The sequence below is a fragment of the Hippopotamus amphibius genome, chromosome 8 (genome assembly GCF_030028045.1).
Source record: "Hippopotamus amphibius kiboko isolate mHipAmp2 chromosome 8, mHipAmp2.hap2, whole genome shotgun sequence".
Classification (NCBI taxonomy): Eukaryota; Metazoa; Chordata; class Mammalia; order Artiodactyla; family Hippopotamidae; genus Hippopotamus; species Hippopotamus amphibius.
This window is the reverse complement of record NC_080193.1, coordinates 107,227,040-107,249,595: the sequence shown is the minus strand read 5'-3', so window position 1 is coordinate 107,249,595 and position 22,556 is coordinate 107,227,040. Positions and strand designations below refer to the sequence as shown.

Here is a 22,556-nt window from a genome sequence, read left to right as displayed (position 1 = left end):
CCTGCTTCATGAAGTGTAAAATCAAGTTTGCGTGTATCACTTCAATAGTCTTCTTTAATCATTTTAACAGTTCTAAAGGTACACACTCTGTAACCCCTAGCATTTCTTCAGAACCCCCTACTTCCAGGAAGGAAGGCATCATGTTAGATGTTTCGGAGATATACCAAAATGAAAAAGACATGTTTCTTCAGACTCAAAATCACTCCCACTCATAATCTCTTATCTCTTCTTTACTGATCCACTTTATATGTCTAATATCTTTCCAATCAAATGACCCAGCTTCATGTAAAGTGCAGAGATGAGGCAAAGACAAAGCACTCCCAAGTCTTGGGCCCCCAGGCTGTCCATCACTGCCCAGGTGAACATGAACCCCCAGGTGAACACAGGCCTCAGGTGACCATGTTCCCCCAAGCTGACCATGGAAATCTGTCTCAAAGCCACTGTATTCTCTGAATAATGATTCACACTATGAGACTGGAGCAAAAATTACATTTACCAGGGGCTTCCCTGGTGGCACAGTGGTTAGGAATCTGCCTGCCAATGCGGGGGACATGGGTTTGAGTCCTGGTCTGGGACGATCCCACGTGCCACGGAGCAACGAAGCCTGTGTGCCACAACTACTGAGCCTGCAGTCTAGAGCCCGTGAGCCACAACTACTGAGCCCAGGTGCTGCAACTAGTGAAGCCCGGGTGCCTAGAGCCCATGCTCTGCAACAAGAGAAGCCACCGCAATGAGAAGCCTGCGCACTGCATCGAAGAGTAGCCCCCGCTCTCTGCAACTAGAGAAAGCCCACGCACAGCAACAAAGACCCAACAGAACCAATAGAAATAAATAAATAAAATAAAATAAAAAATTACATTTGCCAAAAAAGAATTTCAACATTATGAAGAACGGAGAATTGCCACACATGAAAAGTCTTCCTGGTATAAAATGTCTTTCTTATCATCCACAGGCATATTATTGTTAACCCCAACTTATTTTTAGAATTTGGCAGACAGATGTGAGGTATATCTGAAGAACTCTTCACACGGTGTGTGCTGTGTTTCTCAGTCCACCCCTTCCTGCAATTTCCCTAGGATGGTCTGTGAGCCACCTTGGGACCTTGGCACTCCATAAAATGCTCCTAGAAAATCATTAACGTTAGAGACTGTGCTTTGCTATCAGACTTATTTGCCTTTAGCAGCAAAATGGAATATATTGGTCTTATCTATAATCTAAAAGCTTTTTCCTTCCCCAGAAGGCAATTTCTCTATGTGTAGTTTAAAGAATTCAAGCAACACCATTAACTTCCAGCATTTCTACTTACATTGCACAGTGCAGTGGAGTGAAGGGATTACCGGTAAATTTTCGAAAACATTTTTGCTCCAAAAGTACCTCTATACAGTTTTCATTACCTGCAAGGAATCAAAAGAATTTAGGGAGCTTCCAAGAAAGAAACTTTGTTTAATTCAACCTATTTTTTTTTCATTAAGCATTGAATTCTGGCCTATGAATTTTCCTAAATTGGCTGAATATTCATTCTTCATGAAATAAAATTCACCAAATGTCAGAATGTTATTAACTATGTTCACAGGTGTTCTGAGATATAATGAATAAATAAAACAGTGAAGGCCATATGGTCTGGTGGAGAGAAAGAGAAGAGACCTCATTTGCAAGCAGAATAATTCTATGCTGCTCTCAGCTCTTAATAGATAGATGCCTAACATAGGTATGCCTCACTTTGTCCATATTTACAACAGAAAATTTCCCTTTCACCCATATGAATAGGTTCACTTATAATTATGCACCCTAGGGAAGGGAAGATGTGATTGATAGAAAATAGCATTTAAGAAAACACCAATGAAGAGGGCTTTGACTCTAAAACACTATATAGTATTTAAGATGGCACCAAGAACAGTTCCTGGCAAGTAGTATGCGCCCAGTAAGTATTTTTGAATAAGTAGATGAATGAATGTGAATAATTACTTTCAACAAAATGACAGGTAGTCTTCAAATCGACTGAATTTAAGTAGGGCCCCAGCTCTACCAGCATACTTGCTATGTGATCTGTGAGCCTCAGTTTGCAACATATAAAAAATCAGAGTAGGAATACCCGCCCTACTGGTGTCACAGGATGATGGGAGCTTTACTTGATAAATGACCTAAGTGAGGTTTGTGAAGCGATGTACAATTGTTAAGGCAAGAAGGGAAAGCTATTTGGCTTTGGAATACAAGTTGTTGCCCTGGAAACTTCTCTTGGCCGAGTTCAGTGTTAAATTAGAGTTCTCTCCGGATCTGCCTCAGAATGAGGTAGATTGGACAATTTTAAGTATTAAAATAAAATCAAACCTTTCTTGTACCTATAAAGAAAACAGGTGAAACTGGTTTTAGGGAGAAGCATGTGAAGTAATGAATATAAAAATCTCCTAACTTTATGTAAGTTATACTGTTTAGCTTTCCAACTATATCCAACCCTCACTCAAATAGTCCCAGACACATCAACCCCTTAATTAGCATGAATTCCCCCAAAGGACCTTGTTTAGGGCAGCACATACACAAACCATTTCTTGGAGACTGTATGAACCTCAATCTAAGGGTCTATGTAGGTAGGACTGGGAATCCTTGAACGACTTTCAGTATTTCAAAGTGCTCGGTGAAAGAGACTCTGGGAAGGGGAGATTAAGCCTCAGACCTGGAAGACTGTACTGGAAAGGTGAATTGTTTGGGACAGGAATGCTCTCCCTCCCCTGCTTGTACCTGGAGAGGCCTAAGAACAGAGAGACCTGCCATCCCATCCCACCCAACTCCAGGGGAGAAAATGTGGCCTGTGGCAGGTTTTCTGCCTGCCATTATAATCAACTCTTACTGCGTCTTCCCCCTTCTGTAGGTTTTCCAGCACCATATAGATCTCACAGCTTAACTCTGATGGGGGTTAGGGAAACCTCACCCATTAGCAGGTAAATTAAAAAAAAAATTACAATCTTCCAATGGCAGGGAGGGGGCAAACCAAATTGAACAAGTAGAGAATTTGACTTTTATTGAGGTCAGAACCAATGAAAAAAGGAGGGCTGTAATAAAAACATAATGAAAGGTATTAAATTGATACACCATAAAACCTTCTGGGACCCAATAATCATAGTTTCTGAGTGAAAATTTTAATAGAAAAATTGAAAATGGAAAAATAAAACAACAGAAGCAGAATGAAAAATATATGGGAAAATATCCACAAAAGCTTAGAGGTAGGAGACCTTCTTAAGCAAGACTGTAAACCTAGGTACCACAAAAGAAAAATCTGACGGATTCAACTACATAAAAGTTCAAAATCTCTGCATGGAAAAAGACATCATCAACGAGGAGCAAAGACAAATGGTAGATTGACAGAAAATGTTTGCAACGCACGAAACACACAGAGGATTCATAGCCTAAGACAAGGTGCTCCTACAAATGTGTGAGAAAAGATAAACAACTCAGTAGGGAAAAAAAATACACAACAGATGGAAAAAGTAATTTCCAGAAGAGGAAATGCAAATACACAAATCAACACACTATTAGACAAGGAAACACAAATTAAAGTGATTACCATTTTTTTTTTGCCCTTCAAATTGACAAAAATTAAAAAGATGATATCTTGGGCTGACAAAAGAGTAGGAAAACAGTTTTGTATTCATGGTTGGTGGAGTAAAAAATGATGATATACCAAAGTAATATGGTATAATTTACTAAAATTAAAAAATATACATGCCTTCATCAGTAATTTTACTTCTGGAAACTTATCTGACAGAATATAAGGTCTATAATATGAACACACACACTGCAGCACTGTCTGTAATAGAAGAAAACCTGAAAACAATTTGAATGTTCATCAACAGGGATCTGGTTGAATAAATATTAAACTCTGGTATACACATTCATATTCATGCATGTCCATATCTACCTATCTATATATCTACCTGCTACAAAACATACAACTATTAAAACAATCAATGTATACTAATACACATTGGCTTGTAAGGATACCTGCAATAGAACGGTAAGTACACAACAAGAAAAGTTACAGAATGATGTTTGTTGTATGATTCTAGTTTTAAAAAACAGATGCACATACATATGTATTTATTTACATTCTCAAGGGAAAATTATGAAAGATAAACACCAAATTACATTAGAAGTTGAGTTTAGAAATGGAGACAATTTTACTTTAGACACTTCAGTGTTTTTGAAATGTAACAAATAGCATGCATTTACCCTTCTATTCAAATAAGTGAAACACAAATTTTTAAATCTCCTAAGCAGCAAGTGTAACTAAATAAATGGAGAATATGAGGCATTAAAAGGAAATGCTGAAAGATAAATTATTCATCTACCAGCTGTCAATCGTGACAGATTAGTACATGATATTGTTTGTTTTTAGCTGTATTCTTTTAATTCCTTGTAGAATCCCTGGTTATCTCATGTAGATAGGAAACTGATTTAAACTGGTTATTTCAGTTCATCAGAAGTTCTGATTAGGAGTTACATGTCACTGATTAACCAAAAAGGGTAAAGTGAATTTTCACTCCATTATGGCATCATGGTAGCCATGGAGGGAAAAATATTTAAAAAAAAAAAAAAAGATATATTTTTGAGGTATCTGAATGCAGAAAGATTGGAAATCCTAGTTTACAGCATGACGCTATGCTCTCACCTCCTTCTGAGATCACGGTGGTGTTGGGGTAGGAAGTCTACTGGAATCAGCCAAATGACAGTTAACTCACCATTGTAACAAGCCCAGTGCAGCGGCGTGTAGCCTTGGTTATCTTTGAAAGAACAGTCCTCCTCGGAAAGTGCCATCTGGAGCAGCTCGCTCAGCCACGTGGCGTGGCCACGAGCAGCCGCGTAGTGCAAGGGTGTCCTCCCCCTGGAATCTTTACACAGAATCGACACTTCTTGTTCCAGCAGCATTTGCACACATTCCTCGTGTCCCGTCATAATCTGGTGCATCACAATTAAAAACACAACACAAATCTAAGAAGACTCAGGAAGCAAAGCAGTCGGCTAAGTGAGGCTGGGCTCAGAGTAAGCGGACGTATGCTCAGGTCTTAAGGGAAACAGACTCTATCCTACTTCAGAGGAGAGAGGCAGGACAACCTAGCAGGATTCATAACAGCAAGATCTGTGTGAACACCAGCCTTTTAGAAACATCTCTTGGCTGTCCAAACAGAACCATGAATGGTATCGTGAAACAGTGGAAAGCATCAGCTTTAAAATCAGGAGGATGTGAGTTAAATCCTGGCTCCCTCATAACACTTGGACAAGTCAATTTGTCTCTCTATGCCTCACTTTACCCATCTGTAAATGGGGATAGGAATCATGATCACAAAGGCTGTTGTGAAGACTAATGAGATACGTAAAGAAAGGCTCCTGGTCTGCTGCGTGGTCCGCAGGAAGTGCTCGAGCAATAAGACCCACGATTATGCCATTAACCACTTAGAGTTCCTCTTCTTTCCATTGATCATGGTGGTCAGCACCTAGCAATTTTCTGATTTCTGCTTTTGTTTCATTTAGAGTATTTGACAAGCTTTAAAGAACAGTCCAGCAGATGTGTATGAAGAATTACCCACAGCGTACATATTTCAGCAGGATACATATTTCAGGTGGGAATGGGCCTACACGGTAACAAAGAACAATTAAAAATACCTGACTACTCAAGACCAGGTAATCACCAGAATAAATTATGACACCTGCACACAATGGAGAGTTAAAAATGATAGGGCAGAATGATATATAGTGATATGGAAAAAGGTACTTGATATACTAAGAGAAAAAAACCAGGTTCCAAATAGCGTCTTCAGTATTCTCTCTTCTTAAAACTTAAAACAAATGTATATATAGAAAAAAAGATTGGTCATATATACACCAAAAAGTGGTTATCTCCAGGAGGTGGGATTACTAGTGATTATGATTTTCTTATTTGCACTTTAAACTTTTTTTTTTTGCACATTTCTTACGATGTGCATGCAATCCGCAGAACCAATTCTACCAACAGTAGGTGTTCATGTATCTATTATCACAATCAAATGTGACAGCTCAAGAGCAGGACCTAAGAGTACCTGCCATCATTTTACCTTTGCAAAAGATTTTGTAATTTCTTTTTGGCTGACTGAGGTTAATTAGTTATCTCAGGAAACAATCTTCTTACTAAAAATTAACAGGGGGGTAAAAAAAGAAACAAGCTCACTGCAAAAGTGCTTGAGTAAAGCTGAGGAAGATGTGCATACCCCTCTGTGTAAAGCTGTGCAGCCCATCATGTCAACAGCATCTACATTTGCTTCCTTTTCAAGTAACAACGAAACAGCATCAATGTGTCCATATGCTACTGCAAGCATCAGCGGGGTTCTAGGAAAAGACAGATATTAGGCTTTTAAAAAGAAGATTAAAAAATATTCATCACTGCCAGTGGGAGGATCTCCCTCTTTCTGTCTGTCTCTTTGTCTCTCTTTCTCAGTCTCTCTCCCCTCCTGGCAATTGCTTAATATTTTCTGAGTGTCCCCAGTTTGCTATCTGCTACTTGGAACAAGCTATCTGCCTCTGGTCTCTAATGGCCACGTGGAATGGTGTCTGTGGAATGATCAACACTGGTGGGGCACAGGAAGGTCCCATCTCAAAATGCTCATTTGAATTCCATCATTTTCAAAACTATGTAGCATTGACCAAATATCAATTGAGAAAGGGAGTGTGTGTATTTAAGAGATGCTCTTGCTTCTATCAGAGCAGCTCTACTTTCTTAGTTTTCTACGTCAGACTTTGGCTCAAGATTTCATTTGAACAAAGCTTCATTGCCTTAAAAAAAAAAGTCGGACAAGTCCAGAGGAAAGACCCAAGTGCTGGTATCCAGGAGGTGAGCCTCCAGTGCCGGCTTCGACATGAACTCCTAGATCTGGGGTGAGTCACTAGTGCTTTGTTGCTCTGCGTTTCCTATTTGTAAGAAAAGACTGGGTGGTAAAACGGGCTAACAGATGGAAAATACTTGGGAAAAACAAACTCAGGAAGGATAAAAATATGAAGGATTTCTACGGTGGAGATAACTTCTTGAGGTCTGTCCTATTCCATTATTAATTTAAAAAATGAGACTGTAGCAGCTTCAGAAGAGGGTAAAAATGGAAAGGAAGAAGGAACAAAGGAGGGAATATTTTAAAAAGGCCAGAGCACATGGCTTCAAACATAAAAAGCTGGCTCTTTTTCATCAAGATACATACACATACACACACACACACACACACACACACACACACATTTTTCTTGGATATACACTAGCGCAAAGGCACCACATTATGCTAGGACTCCCATCCACAAATTTCACGCCAATATACACCGCAGACCTAGAAGTCAGCAGCCAGCCCTCCTGCTGCTGAACAAATTACCCCATCACCTGCTCACGTTCATCGACACCACTCAAATTAACCACAGGAACAACACCCGCATTTTGTAGACCATTGCGTTCAGCTCATTCTCAGCCACATCCCATGTATGCACCTCAGGAGGAAATTTTGTGCAGTGATTTGAAATGTCAGCCCCAAGTGTGAGAACACTTACTGTCCTTTGGCATCTTTCACGTCAACCACTTCTGGGTTGTCTGCAATTTCTAGCAATAGCCGCAAACACAGTGTGTGACCATTAATTACTGAAAAAGAAAAAAAAGTACATTCTTTTAACAGACCACACACATCCGTCCAAAGTGAAATTTATATGGACTTCAAACTGGTGGTTTCCAACAATTGCTAACAAACATCCCCAGGTTTCCAGATCGTGCCAGCGGCTGAGCACAGCATACAATGTGTATGTTACCAACCCACCTTCCCCTTTCTTCCTATAGGGCGCTTCAGTCCTTACCTAACTTTTTCTCCTGGTTGCTGCATAGAGGCTTTTTTCCTTAAACAGGACATCCTTTCTTATCCCCTTCTATGTGACTGACTTCTCTCCACCTTCCAGTTATCCCTTCTGTTCCTCTAAGAGAGTCTCTCAATTCTATACAATCATCCTGTGTCCAGCCTACCTCCAGCACTTTTTAAAAAGAAGGTCGAAGGTGGAGGAGAAGGCAGAAGAGGAGGAAGAGGAGAGCAAGAATAGGATGGGAGGAGGAGGGAGGAGAGCAGGTGAATGAGGGGAGGGGCAGAGGGAATAGGAGGGGAGAGGGGAGCAGAGGAGGGGAAGAAGGGAGATGGGAACAGATCTTACCTCTTTTCCCGGTCATTTTACATTCTGAGGTAGATGTTGGGGCAATAGTTCTGACTGATTAGTGGTGACTTAAAGCAAAACCTCAAGCCAGCAAGGTGTACCCGAGCTATTGGCTCACTGATCATTGACTGACTGGCACTCCCAGGAGACTCACACATGGACCCCCAGCGGCTGGAGGACTTGTCCGTCTGAGTTCCTCAAGTCAAAGCCCTCGTTTCTCAGCCTTCTCCCAGCGGCCTCCCACCAGCCACCCTCAGTAGCCTCTGTCCACCCTCTCCCTTCCCTGCCGAGCTCTGACTGGGGTGCCGCAGGCCCTCACCCTGCCCCTCCTCCCCCAGCTGCCTGGCAATGGGCAGGAAGCATGGCCCCAACCTTGGGTTGGCCTTGACCATCTGGGGTGGAACCCAAGGATGAGCCCTGCCCTGTGTGCACCAGGCAAGATGCTTCTTTTAGGAGCTGCAGTGCCACAAGCCAGGAAGCAAACCTCTGGGGATGCTAGTCCCTGGGGTAAGACACTTTTCTCCAGCTTGTTGAACAGAATCCACAGCCTTACAAAAGACATGGCTTTCCATTCAGGGGGCAGGATGCGAACAAATATGTTTAAAATTCCAAATGTGACCTTCTCTCCTCTCTGAACAATGAGAACACCATAAAACACATTGCATTCACCTCGTTAATGGACGTGGCAAGGGAAGGGAATAGATGCAGCTATGCTGGGATGATAGAGGCTCTTTTAAGAGCTGTGTTTTACAGCCCTTTAAATTGCATGTCAGTCATGAGAGAAGGCCAATTTAACAACGACACATTTTTCAGGGACAATGCGTATCACAATTAGCTCACATTCATCGACACCACTCAAATTAACTGCAGGAATAATACCTGCATTTTGTAGACCATTGCATTCAGCCATTCTCAGCAACATCCCGTTTATGCACCTCAGGAGGAAATCTTGTGGAAATATCGTTGTTGCTACTGTTTTGCTTTTTGTTTTAAAAATTACATTAAATCTGTTACCACTGGTGAAATACGCAAGAGGTTTGATGTATGCTTCAAAGTAAAGAGCAGAGGACTGACAGCTAAATACTACAGGTGGTGGTATTTTATACTACTCATGAAATGGAGGTACCGCGTATTTTGATTGATTCCTCTTTCTATATCAATTTGATATTCTTTAAACACTCATAATCATAATGGTTTCAAGGATTTTGATTTTTGCCTAAACAGGAAAAGGGGAAAAAAATCACCTAAGTTCATATCACTCATCTAGTATGCTGGAGAGCAAAGCCAGTTTCCACAGTAGTGCATTTTTTGGGGGGAGGCGGGGGGGGATGGCAGGTAGGGACATGTACAGTAGCATTTCGAATTTAACTAACAGCCCTTAGCAAATACGTAATAACATATATTTATAAATAATAATTCCCCCTTATTGTGAAAGTGTAGCTACACTAGGATTTTCATTGGCTTCCCACACACTACGTTTTTCCCCAATTGCCTTCTAGCAAAAAGATGTCACCATCTCCTTTAGCTGTGCCCTGCCAAGTCCAGCTTTGTCTCAGACTAGCACAGCCTCTCCCTGACTATGAGTGACAGCCATTTTTCATGCGGCTCAAAGACCACAACTGTCATTACAACTAATCTGTGCAAAACCCTCTAAATCCATCCTGGCTCCTGCTCCTCACAGTATTCTCAGGATTTGAAACAAACAAACAAAAACTGGCCTCTCAAAGGAGTTGGAAAAGATTCTGGAAAAGCAGATTCTCAAAGCACAGGCTAAAGCTTCTGCACAGCAGACATTTTGTGGAGAACAGAGTCAAACGACAGCCTGCATCTCTTTAATGAATGACAGGGGGGAAACCCAAAAGGAGTGAGTCCCCTTGACCACGAGAGGGCTCCATTGGACCACAACCTATATCACAGTGGCAAATGGGTGCCTGATTAGTCTTCATTGTTTACCTGTTCATAAGGGCAATTTTCTACAATCAAAACAGGCCCTTTGTAATTGTCAGGAAGTACATGGTAACTAAAGCACAACACTTACCTTAATAATAGGCAACTACTCTTTAAAAAGCAGAACTAAATGTAAACTTTATGATAATACCAAGAAAGCCTAGAATACCAAACTTTATCATACTTATAAATGCCAAAAATACCAAAAAGACTAAATGTGATGGGGAGTAAAAATTTATAATTTAACCATACCAAGCATTGCTAAAGTTTTTTTCCAGGAACAATCATTTCCAGATAAGTAGGCAACACCATGTTCTTCCATCTCCATATTGTTTTTCTTCAGTGGTTTGGAAATTCAGGGATGTGGATGGTAATACTTCCACAAAGACTAACATTCCAAGAAAAGTTTCCCAAGTACAAGAATCATAAAGTCTTTCGAAAACTGTTTTCACTCCTTTTCTTCCTCAATACATCCCTTATTTCACGGTGAAAGAGTTATTTCTCTTTATTAGACAATATCTGCTTTCCCGACCAAAGGCCATTATCATTGAATTCCTGAGCCCAAAGGAAATTATGCGTTGGCTGAGCTAGAAACTCTTCCACATTACCTTTACATCTGTGTTTATGTCTAGAAGTGTCTGGACACAGTTTTATTTTATGTATATTGAAGAAAAATCCCAGGAAAGAATGCAGCACAGAGGATTTTTAGGGCAGAATTTTAGGGCAGAATGATGGCTACATGTCATTATACATCTGTCCAAATTCATAGAATGTACAACACCGAGAGCAGACCCTAATGTAAACTCTGGACTTGGGATGATTACGGTGTGTCAGGGTAGGTCCATCCATTATAATCAATGCCCCACGCTGGTGAGGGCTGTTAATAGTGGGGGAGGCCATGCACGTGTAGGGGACAGAGGGTATGTGGAAAATCTCTGTACCTTCTTTTCAATTTTCCTGTGAACCTAAAACTGCTCTAAAAACACCTGTCTTTAAAGAAGAAGGCCAGAGCTTCTCTGGCCATAGAACACCAATCATCTCCAAGTGGATCGTAAGCCAAAAGCATTTTGGAAGAGCATAGGCATGTTTGTTGCAGAAAGAAAACAGTTATTTTAAGAATTGGGATGAAAGAAGATGCTGCCATCCTTTTACTCAAACTTCTAAGTGGGCCGCAAAACTAGGCAAACCAGACTCTTGAGAAGACCTACCTGAGGCATGAAGTGGGGTTCTTTTGGTTACGTTGTCTTTCACAAAGATGGATGCACCCTGATTGATAAGCGCTTCCACACACTCCGTGTGTCCCTTAAAGGCAGCCAGGTCCAGAGCAGTGCGGCCTTTCTCATCCCTGATGTCTAGGTCCACCAGCGACTGCAGAAGGACTTCCAAGGCCTGGTGGTGCCCATTGTAGGCCTGCAAAGGAGAAACCAACCACTCAAATGTCTGCTCACCTTAAATCCCACAGCAATCCATGTGAGGGGCTAAGCCTCTCTGGTCGTGGATGGAGACCACTCCAAAGAGCATATCAGAAAGATGCTTGGGATAATTATCAAAACACAGGCAAAACCAGAGTTAGATGGAAAAATTATAATGCACAGACCTCACAGTTACATATGAATTTCTTCCTGTTCTTTCTCTTTTGTCAAATAATTTACTCCAAAGGTACTAAATGTATCCACGTATTCTTTTTTTTAAGCTCTTTATTGGAATATAATTGCTTTACACTCTTGTACCAGCTTCCGAGGTACACCAAAGTGAATCAGCTGTATTTATACACATATCCCCATATCCCCTCCCTCCCGCAACTCCCTCCCGCTCTCCCTGTCCTGGCCCTCTAAGGCATCACCCATCATCATGTATTCTTGTATTTACATCTATCGATCTAATAATCTAGTACAGACTAATAGCGGAATGAATTAATACACCAGTTCTTTTATCTGCCAGTTCAGTCCAAAACATATTAACGCAATCAGAATATTTTTTTCAGGAGGCTTTTCTGTTAAACCTCGAGGAAAAAGATCACTCAAAACATTGTGGACTTTGTAATTCAACAGAGGCATAGTGACCTTCTGCTACAGTCCAACATTTTAAATTTCAACCTCGTGATCCTGGATGAGTTTCTTAATTTCACTTAGAGTTTGTTTCCTCATCTACAAAATGAGAGCAATAAAAGCTGCCTTCCAGAGAAGATGAGAAGAGATAAAACTGCACAGGCTTTATACAGTGTCTTATACACAGCTGATGCTTCCTCCTCTCTCCTTTGTTTCCTCCACTGATTATAATGAAAACATAAGAACAATTATGGAAGTACATTCCATGTATCAGTGCCAAGTTCAGACCTATTGTGAGGTCCTATGCTGTGTTAAAGTTAGGAGGCTTCAAACTACTAAAACACAAAACTAAAAGCCTGAAAGGTAATTTTTACTAGGTCTATAAGGTAAAAAAAAACAAAAAACTATACGCATGTACAAGGCCAAGGACATTGAAATAAAGAAAACGAATAAAGATATGGTGGGGGTGGGGAGTTGATGTAGGGAATTAAAGAGAGGAAAAGCCTGTCCCCACTGTCTTCAGCAGCCAAAGTTCCCTCTTATATCTCCTGCACTTTCTGTTTTTCAACTGCAGCAATTACCTAGGGCACAATTTATTTGAAAAAAGGCTTAGCACAGACAAAAGACTAATTTCCTTAATACACAAAGAGCTTCTACAAACCATTTTAAACACTAGGAAAATATACAAAGGGCATGAAAAGGCAGCTCGCAGAAAAAGAAATATAAAAGGTCAATAAACATATTAAAAAAAAGTAAATTTTTAGGGTACTATTTTTCAACTACCATACGGCAACAATTAAGTTTGGGCATGTCTAGTATGAGTTAAGACATGGTGAAAAAAAGCAATCTATACTCTGTTGGTGGGTAGATTGGTGTGACATTTGTGGAGGGTGATTTGACAAAATCTATCAAAAATTAAAAAAAAAAAACAAAGTTACAAATAATACATGCAACAACTTTATAAAAAGCAAATATATCCAGATATACACATATCTGTATCTATGTATATTTCTATATTCATAGAAAGTTTTAGGAGGATGCAAAAGAAATGGTTAACAGTGGTTATTTCTAGAAATGGGAGGTAAAGTAATGAACGTTTGGACTTATCTTTTTTTTTTTTTTTAACATACAATAAACTGCATATATTTAGAGCATACAATTTGGTATCCCAATCTCCCAATTCATTCCCCCCAACCCTCCCTGCTTTCCCCACTTGGTGTCCATATATTTGTTCTCTACATCTGTGTCTCTATTTCCGCCTTGCAAACCGGTTGATTTGTACCATTTTTCTATAGTCCACATATATGTGTTAATATACGATATTTGTTTTTCTCTTTCTGACTCACTTCAGTCTGTATGAGGACTTATACTATCTTATCTTTTTAAAAATCATTTGACTGTTTTTCCCAATATATGTCAACCACAACAATAACAAAAACTAGATTAAAAGGACCCACAAGATTTAAGAGTTCTGATAGGAATTGTTTTTAAAACTTTCTCATTTTTGTAAATGATGATGGATATTATATTACATATTAAACATATTATATATATGTAGTATAATAACTCATACGCTGATGAAACCCAAATTTATATCCCAGTTCTAACTACTTCTTTTACTTTGCAAGACATATATTCAACTGTCTATTGAAATTTCCACTCAAATATCTAATATGCATCTCAAGCTTAACATGTCCCAAACTGAGTTCTTAATTTCCCTCCTAAAATTTGCTCCATCTCAGTAAATGCCAATTTTATTCTTCTAGTTGCTCAGGCCCCAAATTTTGTCTTCCCTCTTAAGCCCAGGGTTGTGGCCCTGCACAAGTTGCTCTGGAACACTGGGGCAAGTGGGCGCTAAAAAACAGCTTCCCCATCCCTCTCCACTGTCTTGCCATGCCCTGGTACAGGGATGTGTCTGCTGAGAGGAAGGACACTTTTTGCTAACCACACAGAGGTGTCATCAGGTTCTCAGGCATCTGGCAGGACATACCTATCCATATCCCTGTTATAATTCACACACTGGTGTTAGGTGACTAGTAGCAGCCCTCAATGTCACAGTCATCTCTACTTCCAAGCCATGAACATCTCTACTTTTTCTTTAAATATATCCAGAATCTATCCAGTTCTCACTACACCACATGCTCTGTTGCCAGGATTATGGCAAAAGCTTCCCTTTCCATCCTTGCCCTCCTGCAAACTATTCTTAAACAGTCACTGGATGGAATCTTTTAAAACTCAAGTTGGACACTGCACTCCTTGATGAAAACTCATTGATAATTCCCTCACTGATAATAAAATCCAAAACTTCACATGAACATTCGGGCCCTTAGGATCTGGCCTCCCTCGACCCTGGTCAACAGCATGGCCCCTCACGCACTCTGTTGCAGCCACACTGGCCTCCCCTCCCCACCCCCTCCTCTGGGCCACTGCATCTGTACTTTCTGTTTGCCCTGCCTGGAACGCTCTTCCCCCTAAGAGCCATGTGGCTTTTTTGGTAATTCTGCTTCAAACATCACCTTATCTGGAAGCTTCCCAGAGCCCATATAAAACAGCCACTACCCTTCTCCTCAACACATCAGACACTCTCCAGCCCACTTATCCTCTTTATTTTATCTTTATAGCATTTATTATCACTTGATATCTGTTATATATCTATTGATATGTTTGTTATCTAAGATTGAAGGTACTTTATATGTATTGCTCACTGCTGTATCCTAAGCTTATGCACGCACAGAGTAGACACTCAACAATTATTTGACGAGTAAATGAATGAATATAATGAACTGTTATTGTTATTTATTAGTATCAGTGATAAGAACATGTTTTTAAAATAGCAACTATTTATTGAAGGCACTATGTTGAGTGCTAATCTTTGCAACCATCCTTTTTATAGATGAGAAAACCAAAACAAGCAATGTTAATTAATTCACCCAAGATCACTTAGCTAGTATGTAACAAAGTCAGGTTTGAAGCCCACGATCTGTGACCACTAGAATCTATGTTTTTAGGCAATATCTTATAATTTTTCCCAGTAATCCCATTCAATTAACTTTCAAACAAAATACTTTTGTGCCTATGTGTAATGGCTCAGAGAGCTAAAAAACAAATATTGAATCAGAAACCTAGGATGGAAAGCCTTTAGTCTAACCTAAATTCGGAAGCAATAACTAATTTCACTGAGCACTTGCTGTGTGTAAGGCAGGACTGGACATGTAGCACCTTATTTGTTACAACAACCCATGGCTTGGATGCTATTGTGATTCCCATTTTTACTGACAAGGACACAGAAGGGCAGAGATGTTACTCAGCCCTCCCGTGGTCACACAGCCATCCATGGTGGAGCTGGAATGCAAAGGCAGACCAGTCAGACCCCAGAGCCTGAACCTTCTCATGAGCTCCTACGGAAAGCATGCAAAAGGGCCAGAAGGTACATGTTTATCTTCTTATTATAGGAAGTTTCAAACTTACACAAAAAAAGAGAGGATAGTGTCCTGAATTCCCAAATGCCCAACACCTAGTTTCAGCCATCATCAGCTCACGCCATTAACTTAAGCCAACTTGGGAGCACCTACCCTCCTGTAAAAGGCTGTGGCAACAGAAGCACCTACATCAGAGTGTAAGTCAATCTCACTTGGCTCTGGGCTTGAGTCTGTGGTTTATTTGAACTTGATTTTGCATAACACCTCTTCTCATTTAAATTGTATTGGTAGGGATTGATTCAGCTTATGTAGAAATCCTGACTTTACATCAAAGGGAAATGAGTCCACGTAGATAACAGCAGGTTCTAGATGCTACTGGCAAATGCTAGTTCGTTCAGTGCCAGTTACTATGATGACAAAGACAGTAAACATTTACAATTTCTGTCAATTTGACTTCGCCTAGGAAAACAGAATCGGCAACTTAAAAACTGCATGTATATCTCCAAAGCACGATGGCTAACATATTTCGACTTAATAACGAGAAAACCCAGGGCAAAGAGAAACGTATGCAGGAAAGAAGCATAGGGGGAGCAGCCTGCCCAGGACGACAGAGGCACATCACAGGGCGGTTAACTTAGGCGCTGACTTAAGAACTTAACTCCTGTAAAAGACCCCTGCAGTTTCTCCTTTAATTCTAAAAATTAAAGGATTTAACAAAAAATAAATCCATTTGCATGTGTTAAAGAGGCTTAACATTAAAATAAAATGGAGTGAATTCGGAATTCCAATCCATATTTTCTTCTATATCAGGCACTTGAAAATTCAAAGGCAGGATGGTTGAAAGGCCAGATTTATGTATAGAATTTCCCTTGTTTCTTCCCTTAGTCACATGTGCAGCTCTTGAATTTTGGTATGCAAAAGTGTTACTATACGGAGTTGAAGACATAAAATTATGTACACTATACTTCCAGGGCAATTTAAGGGGAATAATAAAGGTAAATTTGATAATACAAGAACTTTCACTTACCCTCACACTTTAAGCGCTTAACCCTAGAAACAAACTCCTGTATAATATGGAATTCTATTCTATGGTTAAGTGCATGATTCTGCCTTTAGGCAGTTACGTGGTTCTTAGAGTCTAAAAAAAAGTATACAATAAAGCTTTAAACTCTCTGAAAGAGACTCAAGTAGCCAGTAAAGGAGACCTTTCTCATGTCAGCATTGCATGATGAACATTGTCATATTTTTCTTTCTATTCTCCTAAATCAGGTGTTTAGTGGGTAATTCCACAAATAATTTCTAAAGTAGCTCAAGGAAGAAGTAATCACACAAAAGAACAAATATGCTGGTTCAAAAAGCATGTAGTATTTTGGTTTTCAATAGACAACCCAGTTTAAGCATTTACTAGAGGTAGCAATCAAACATTTCAAATTTGTTTTACAAGAAAGTTTAAAAAATCTCATTAACTTAAATATTTCTTAAACAATTCATTTGAACTTTTTTAGATGGGAACTGAGGGCAGCAAGGAGAAAGAATTTGGGATCTCAACAAAATCCATGAAACAATGGGTCCATCTGGAAATCTGGACAGCTGGAGCCTTTCATTTGCATAGCCTTGTTTCTTGATTTAATTTTTTTCAAGTGGATGAAATGCTGATGAAATTCACTGGGCGGATAACCCTGGAGACTTGAATCATTCAGCCAGGAAATAGTAACTCAAGGCAGGTCAGGTTTCTTGGGGCAGTCAAGGTTTGGGGGCATCTGGTTCTCTTTCACTGTAGAATCTTGTACGGAAGAAATAATGTGCCTTGGATTTTAATCAAGTTAATTGCTTCAGAGGGCCCTGGGGAGGGTAATGGGCATACCTGTGGGGTTCTTGGAGCAAATAATAATTTCTTTAAAAAGTGGTAGCATTTAAAGGGAAAAAATAAAATAGTTTTAGAATTAACCCACTGCTATCACCTTGGTCAAAGTCACCATCATCATTGCCTGCTTGGTTGTGTCGTTTCTGCTTTGTTCCCTGACAATTTAAACTCAATGTAGATGCTAAAGTGATCCTTTTAAGATAAAAGCCACATCACATCATCTCTCTCCTCAAAACCCTCCAAATGGTTTCCTGTTTTGCTCAGAGAAAAAGTCCAAGTTCCTACTGCAGCCTGAGCCCCCCCTCCCCGCCCCCGCCACAACATTCGAACCTCACCCCTACCAGGCTCCCCTCATCACTGAGCTCCAGCCACGGTGGCCTTGCTGTTCTGAGAACGTGCCAAGTGTGCTTGTACCCCAGGGACTCTGCACTTCCGCCCAGAACACTCTTCTGTCAGAGACCAAATGGGGAGCTCATCAAGTCTCTGTTCAAACATGAGATTCTGTGCTGTGGGGAACAGCGCCCTGTGTCTGCCGCCTCGAAGTTCTCTCACTGCTTCGGTCTGTAGCACAAGCAGCACTTCTGACCACCTGCCATGTTGTATACGTACTTGCTTATTGTCTCTCCCACACTGGACACTCTACAGGGACAGTGGCTGGATTTTGTGTGCTGCCATCTCTCCAGCTCCCGAAACAGAGCTTGGCACAGGCACAGTCCATATGTGTCACAGGAAAGAATGATACTGATGTTACTGAGCGAGGATGAAGCCAACTGATTGCACATTAGTGCCAGGTGCTGTTCTAACTGCTTTACATGCCTTAACCCATGTCCTCCCCACAGTGGCCCTGTAACAGAGGTACTGCTATTCTCCTTGTATTATGGGTGGGAAAACTGAGACACAAGAGGTTAGGTACTTGGCCAAGACTGTACAAGGAACAATTAAATAAATTAAAAATTGGAAAGGGTTTGGGGATCCTTAACTAATTCAGTCCTTTTAATTTACAGACGAGAAAACCATGTCCAGGTGAGTTGCTAATGAGAAAACTGGTGGCTGGGATCCCCTAGGCATAGAATTACCAAAGCCTACTCTCTCTAGTGATATTGTACCGCCCTGTCTTTACATGACTGGGAACTCATAACGCTTAGCAAAGCATCTGGCACCCAGTAAGCACTTAACAATAATTTTTGAAAGAAAAAAAAAAGAATGAGAGATGATAGAATTTTTTGGAAGCTAGGAAAATCTCTCCTCAGATTACCAGCAGACCTAGCAACGCAATCAACCCCACTTTCGAAGGGCATGAGAATTCTATGTGAGATAACCTTTCCAATAGGCCTCTCCCAGCTTTGGGGTAACTTCCTCAAGCACAGCAGATGGCTGGGCAGAGATTCTAGGGTCAACATTTAGAGCAACCTGTACTAAGAGCCAACTGGCATGAAATTTTATACATTCAAATATCCCACTCTCCATCCACCTTTTCTGCGTTAAGCGCATTTCTGCAAGAAAGACTAATGGACATTTTAGCCTGATTTCACTGGACTCGTGTGTGTGTGTGTGTGTGTGTGTGTGTATGTGTCAGTGTGTGTACAGTGGCTGCACTGGTAGATGTGGCAGAGGGTGGTGAGAGGGATGTTATCAGATGTGCTGGTGAGCACGTGGCGGGACTGGCAAAGTAGAGAGGGCTCCACGGAGTTGATGGGTTCATCCCAATCCTCATGGAATGGCCTCAGTGCTTATGTACGTCCATCAACAGAACACTCCTCTCTGCTCTCCAAAATCTCCATCTCAAGTTTTCATCAGAATGAAACTGAAGAAGTGCTTCTGTGTGCGTGGTACTAAGTGAAATGTCGTAAGTGTTAAACACAGAGATCCAGCATCCAGCCTCTGGGTGCACCCAAACACCTTCTTGATGGCCCTGGACCAAGGCCTCACAGCTCAGCCGCGCCCTGTGCAGGTGAGCTGGCTGTTGCCAGTCTGAGAGGTTCCTAGAGAACAGCTGGTGATTATCAACTGTTAACAAGACCTAACTGTAGGAGAATGGTGGTGAGCTTCCCAGCTCGGTCACCCTCAGGGATCGTTTGGGGATCCTCACTCAGAGTTATTGCATTTCCCTTCAGTGACTGGGGTGTGGAGAGGAAGATTTGCTGGTGACAGAATAACTCCTGCTCCCCTCCCTCCCAGATCTCACCCAGTACAAGAATCAGAGCCTGATACCTCCTCTGAGACCCTGATTTCAAGCCCGGGCAGAAGGGGCAGAGTTGCAATTATGCGTATTTGCATCTTGCTCTCACAAGTCTGTGTTTAAATATCTCACAAGTTTTTAACGGTGGCATTCGATTATCTGTAGGTTCAACACTTGTTGTCTACTCTTAAATCTCTAAAACCAAAATAAAACATTTCCTCAGTTTACTGATTTAACGACTAGGTAATAATAATTTTAAGACTGCTAGAATTTATAACATTCATTATTAAGGGCACCGTGATAGGGCTTCATGCACACTGTCTCTTTTCCTTTGTTTTCACTTTACAGATGAGGAATTCGAGGCTCAGACTGGGTAAGTAATTTGTCTAAGGTCACCAGTGGGTGAAGCTGGGATTGGAATTTGAGACATGCTTTCTCTCTGCAGCCTGAGCCTTTAACTCATGTACTGTTTCCATTATGAGTTATTAACTGCATTGCTATGCTTTCCTTTTAAGAGCAGCTTAGTTTTAGGAACACTTAGGTTCTTTTCGTAACAGGGGAAGCTGCCCACAGCATCTCACTTACAGCTAAGTGGAGCGGACTCTTGGTAGCACCGGAATCTGACTCTTCAAAAACACTGTTGGTTCTTTCCAAAAGCTGTGGAGACAAAAAAAGAAAACAATAGTACCTGAGTGCAGTTTGCAGAAGGAATCCTACTTTATGGATACCAATGTTGACATAAATGAGAAAGGGGGCTTCAGAAACTTAAGAAATCATGCAACTTCTCAGAAACTTAAGAAATCTGATATAGCATTTCTAACACAAATATGCTAACTGAATATTTCAACTTCTAGGTCATCTTAGCATCTGCTATTCAAAAGAAAGCTTTCATACTTGAAAAGTTGCTCAGCTTCACCAATCTAGAAAAATAATTCATGTTAAATCCACTTCCCACCCAGCAGATAGTCATAATGAAACAATTACAATACCCAGGGTCTATTCCATTACCAAACACACATTTACAGAGAGTGCTGAAAAAGACTTATGAAGCTCTTGTTCTCATGAAGCTTACATTCTAGAGAGGGGAAGCACAGACTAACAAATAAACATACACATAAGAAAATATCTGGTAGTGAAACATGCTATAATGAAAATAAAGTAGGGTGATGTGATACGGAGTACTGGGAAGTTACTCTAAAGCTGACGGCCGGGGAAGGCCTCTCCAAGGAGATGATAGTTCAAGTGAGACCTGAATAAGAAGAAGAATTAAACCAAGTCAAAGTGTGGCAGGAGAGCATTCTGGGAGGAGGCAGGAGGCAGTGCAAACGCACCAAGGGGGACAAACACAGTGAGTTCAAGGAATGGAAAGTATAGTGTGACTAGGGCATGATGTTGGCGAGGGTATCAGGAAAGACATTTTCATTGGCTCTTGTTGTGGGAACAAATTGTTAAAACTTTTCTGGGAAATTCTGTGTATATCTTTGGCCCTAGGAATTAATCTCCACTAAATAGACAAGTGCACAATGACATATGTATAAAGAAATATATTCATTCAGCACATACTTGATGAATGACTACCCATGTGCCCACGGTCCCATGCACTCATTCAATAATAATCAGTATTTAAAAATTTAAAAATCAATTTTTTAAAAATCAGTTTTTTCATGGGGGCACAGGGTAGGCAATAAAAGAAAGAAGTTATGTAATGAATCAGAAAGCTGTAGGTGCTGTGGAGAAAGATAAAACAGAGAAGCAGGGTTTGGAAGGCTGGAGAAAAGGTCCATTTGCAACTTCAAACAGAGAGATCAGGAAAGGCCTTACGGAGCAGGTGGTGGCTGAACAACGTCTGGGGGGCGACGAGAGCGTTATCGGCGGGAAGAGCATTCCAAGCAGAGGGCCCAGCAAGTGCCACGTCCTTTAGGGACAGAGGTGCTTAGGATCATCAGTGAGACTGGAGCAAGGTGAGCAAGGATGAGGATGACAGGAAAGGAAATCAGAAAGATGGTGGCAGCGGGGGTGGTAGTTGCATAAGGAGCCCTCCGGGTTGCTGTAAAAAAGTCTTGTGACTTTTATTCTGAGTAAGACAGAATTTCACTGAATTTCACTGCAGTGCTTTGAGCAGAAGGGTGACACGCTCTAACTTTTAGACTCTGAAGGGCACAGAGACCACTGAAGAGCTGGGGCAAAAGTCCAAGAGAGAAATAACGGTGGCTAGGACCAGCAGGGAGCAGTGGGGATGGAGAAAAGTGTTGGATTGTGGATATTTCTGGAGGCAGAATCAACGGGATTTGCTCATGGATTGAATGTGAACGTAACAGAAGTAAAGCATGACTCTCGGGATTTTGTTGTAAACAAACTGAAGGCTGGAGGTTCCAGGAACTGAAATGGAGATGTGAGTGGAATATATATATAGTGGGAAAAAGCAGCAGTTCAATTCTGGAAATGTTAAGTTTGAGATGTTTTTAAAGCATCCAAAAGTACGTGTTAATCAGCAGCTGTTAGATACACGGATGTGGACTTCAGTGTATTCAAAGCCATAATATTGGATGGGATGAGACAGGGAGTAACCAGAGAAGGGAAACTGAATCCCGGGGCACCCACCATTAAGACTTAGAGAGATGAGGAGGAACCAGCAAGGAGATGCAGACTGAGCAGGTAAGCTAGAAAGAACATCAGGAGAACATGAGGTTCTGGAAATAAGTGAAGAAAGTTTCAATGAGAGAATGCATAGCCATGTCAAATGTCCTGATAGGTCAAGTAAAACGGGGCCTGAGAATTGCCCCTTGGGTTTAGGCACATGGAGGCTATTAGTGACTCTGCTAAGAGCATTTTATCAAGGCACTGTTTATATGAAAAAAACAGAAAATGAGTAAATAAAAAAATTGTAGTGGTATATATCACCACTT

At 40.9% G+C, this 22,556-nt stretch overlaps 1 protein-coding gene across 5 annotated transcripts in view; it reads right to left on the bottom strand.

Annotated features, from left to right (window-relative positions):
- ANKRD44 (ankyrin repeat domain 44) overlaps positions 1–22,556 on the bottom strand; it is a 306,147-nt gene that overhangs the window by 17,408 nt on the left and 266,183 nt on the right. For all 5 annotated transcript variants that reach the window (XM_057744579.1, XM_057744583.1, XM_057744580.1 and 2 more), the window contains exons 17-22: positions 20,236–20,307; positions 11,349–11,550; positions 7,552–7,639; positions 6,237–6,354; positions 4,734–4,950; positions 1,307–1,394 (exon numbers count right to left, since the gene is read on the bottom strand). In XM_057744579.1, coding sequence (XP_057600562.1) covers positions 1,307–1,394; positions 4,734–4,950; positions 6,237–6,354; positions 7,552–7,639; positions 11,349–11,550; positions 20,236–20,307 — 785 coding nt within the window. The remainder of the gene's footprint in view (positions 1–1,306; positions 1,395–4,733; positions 4,951–6,236; positions 6,355–7,551; positions 7,640–11,348; positions 11,551–20,235; positions 20,308–22,556) is intronic.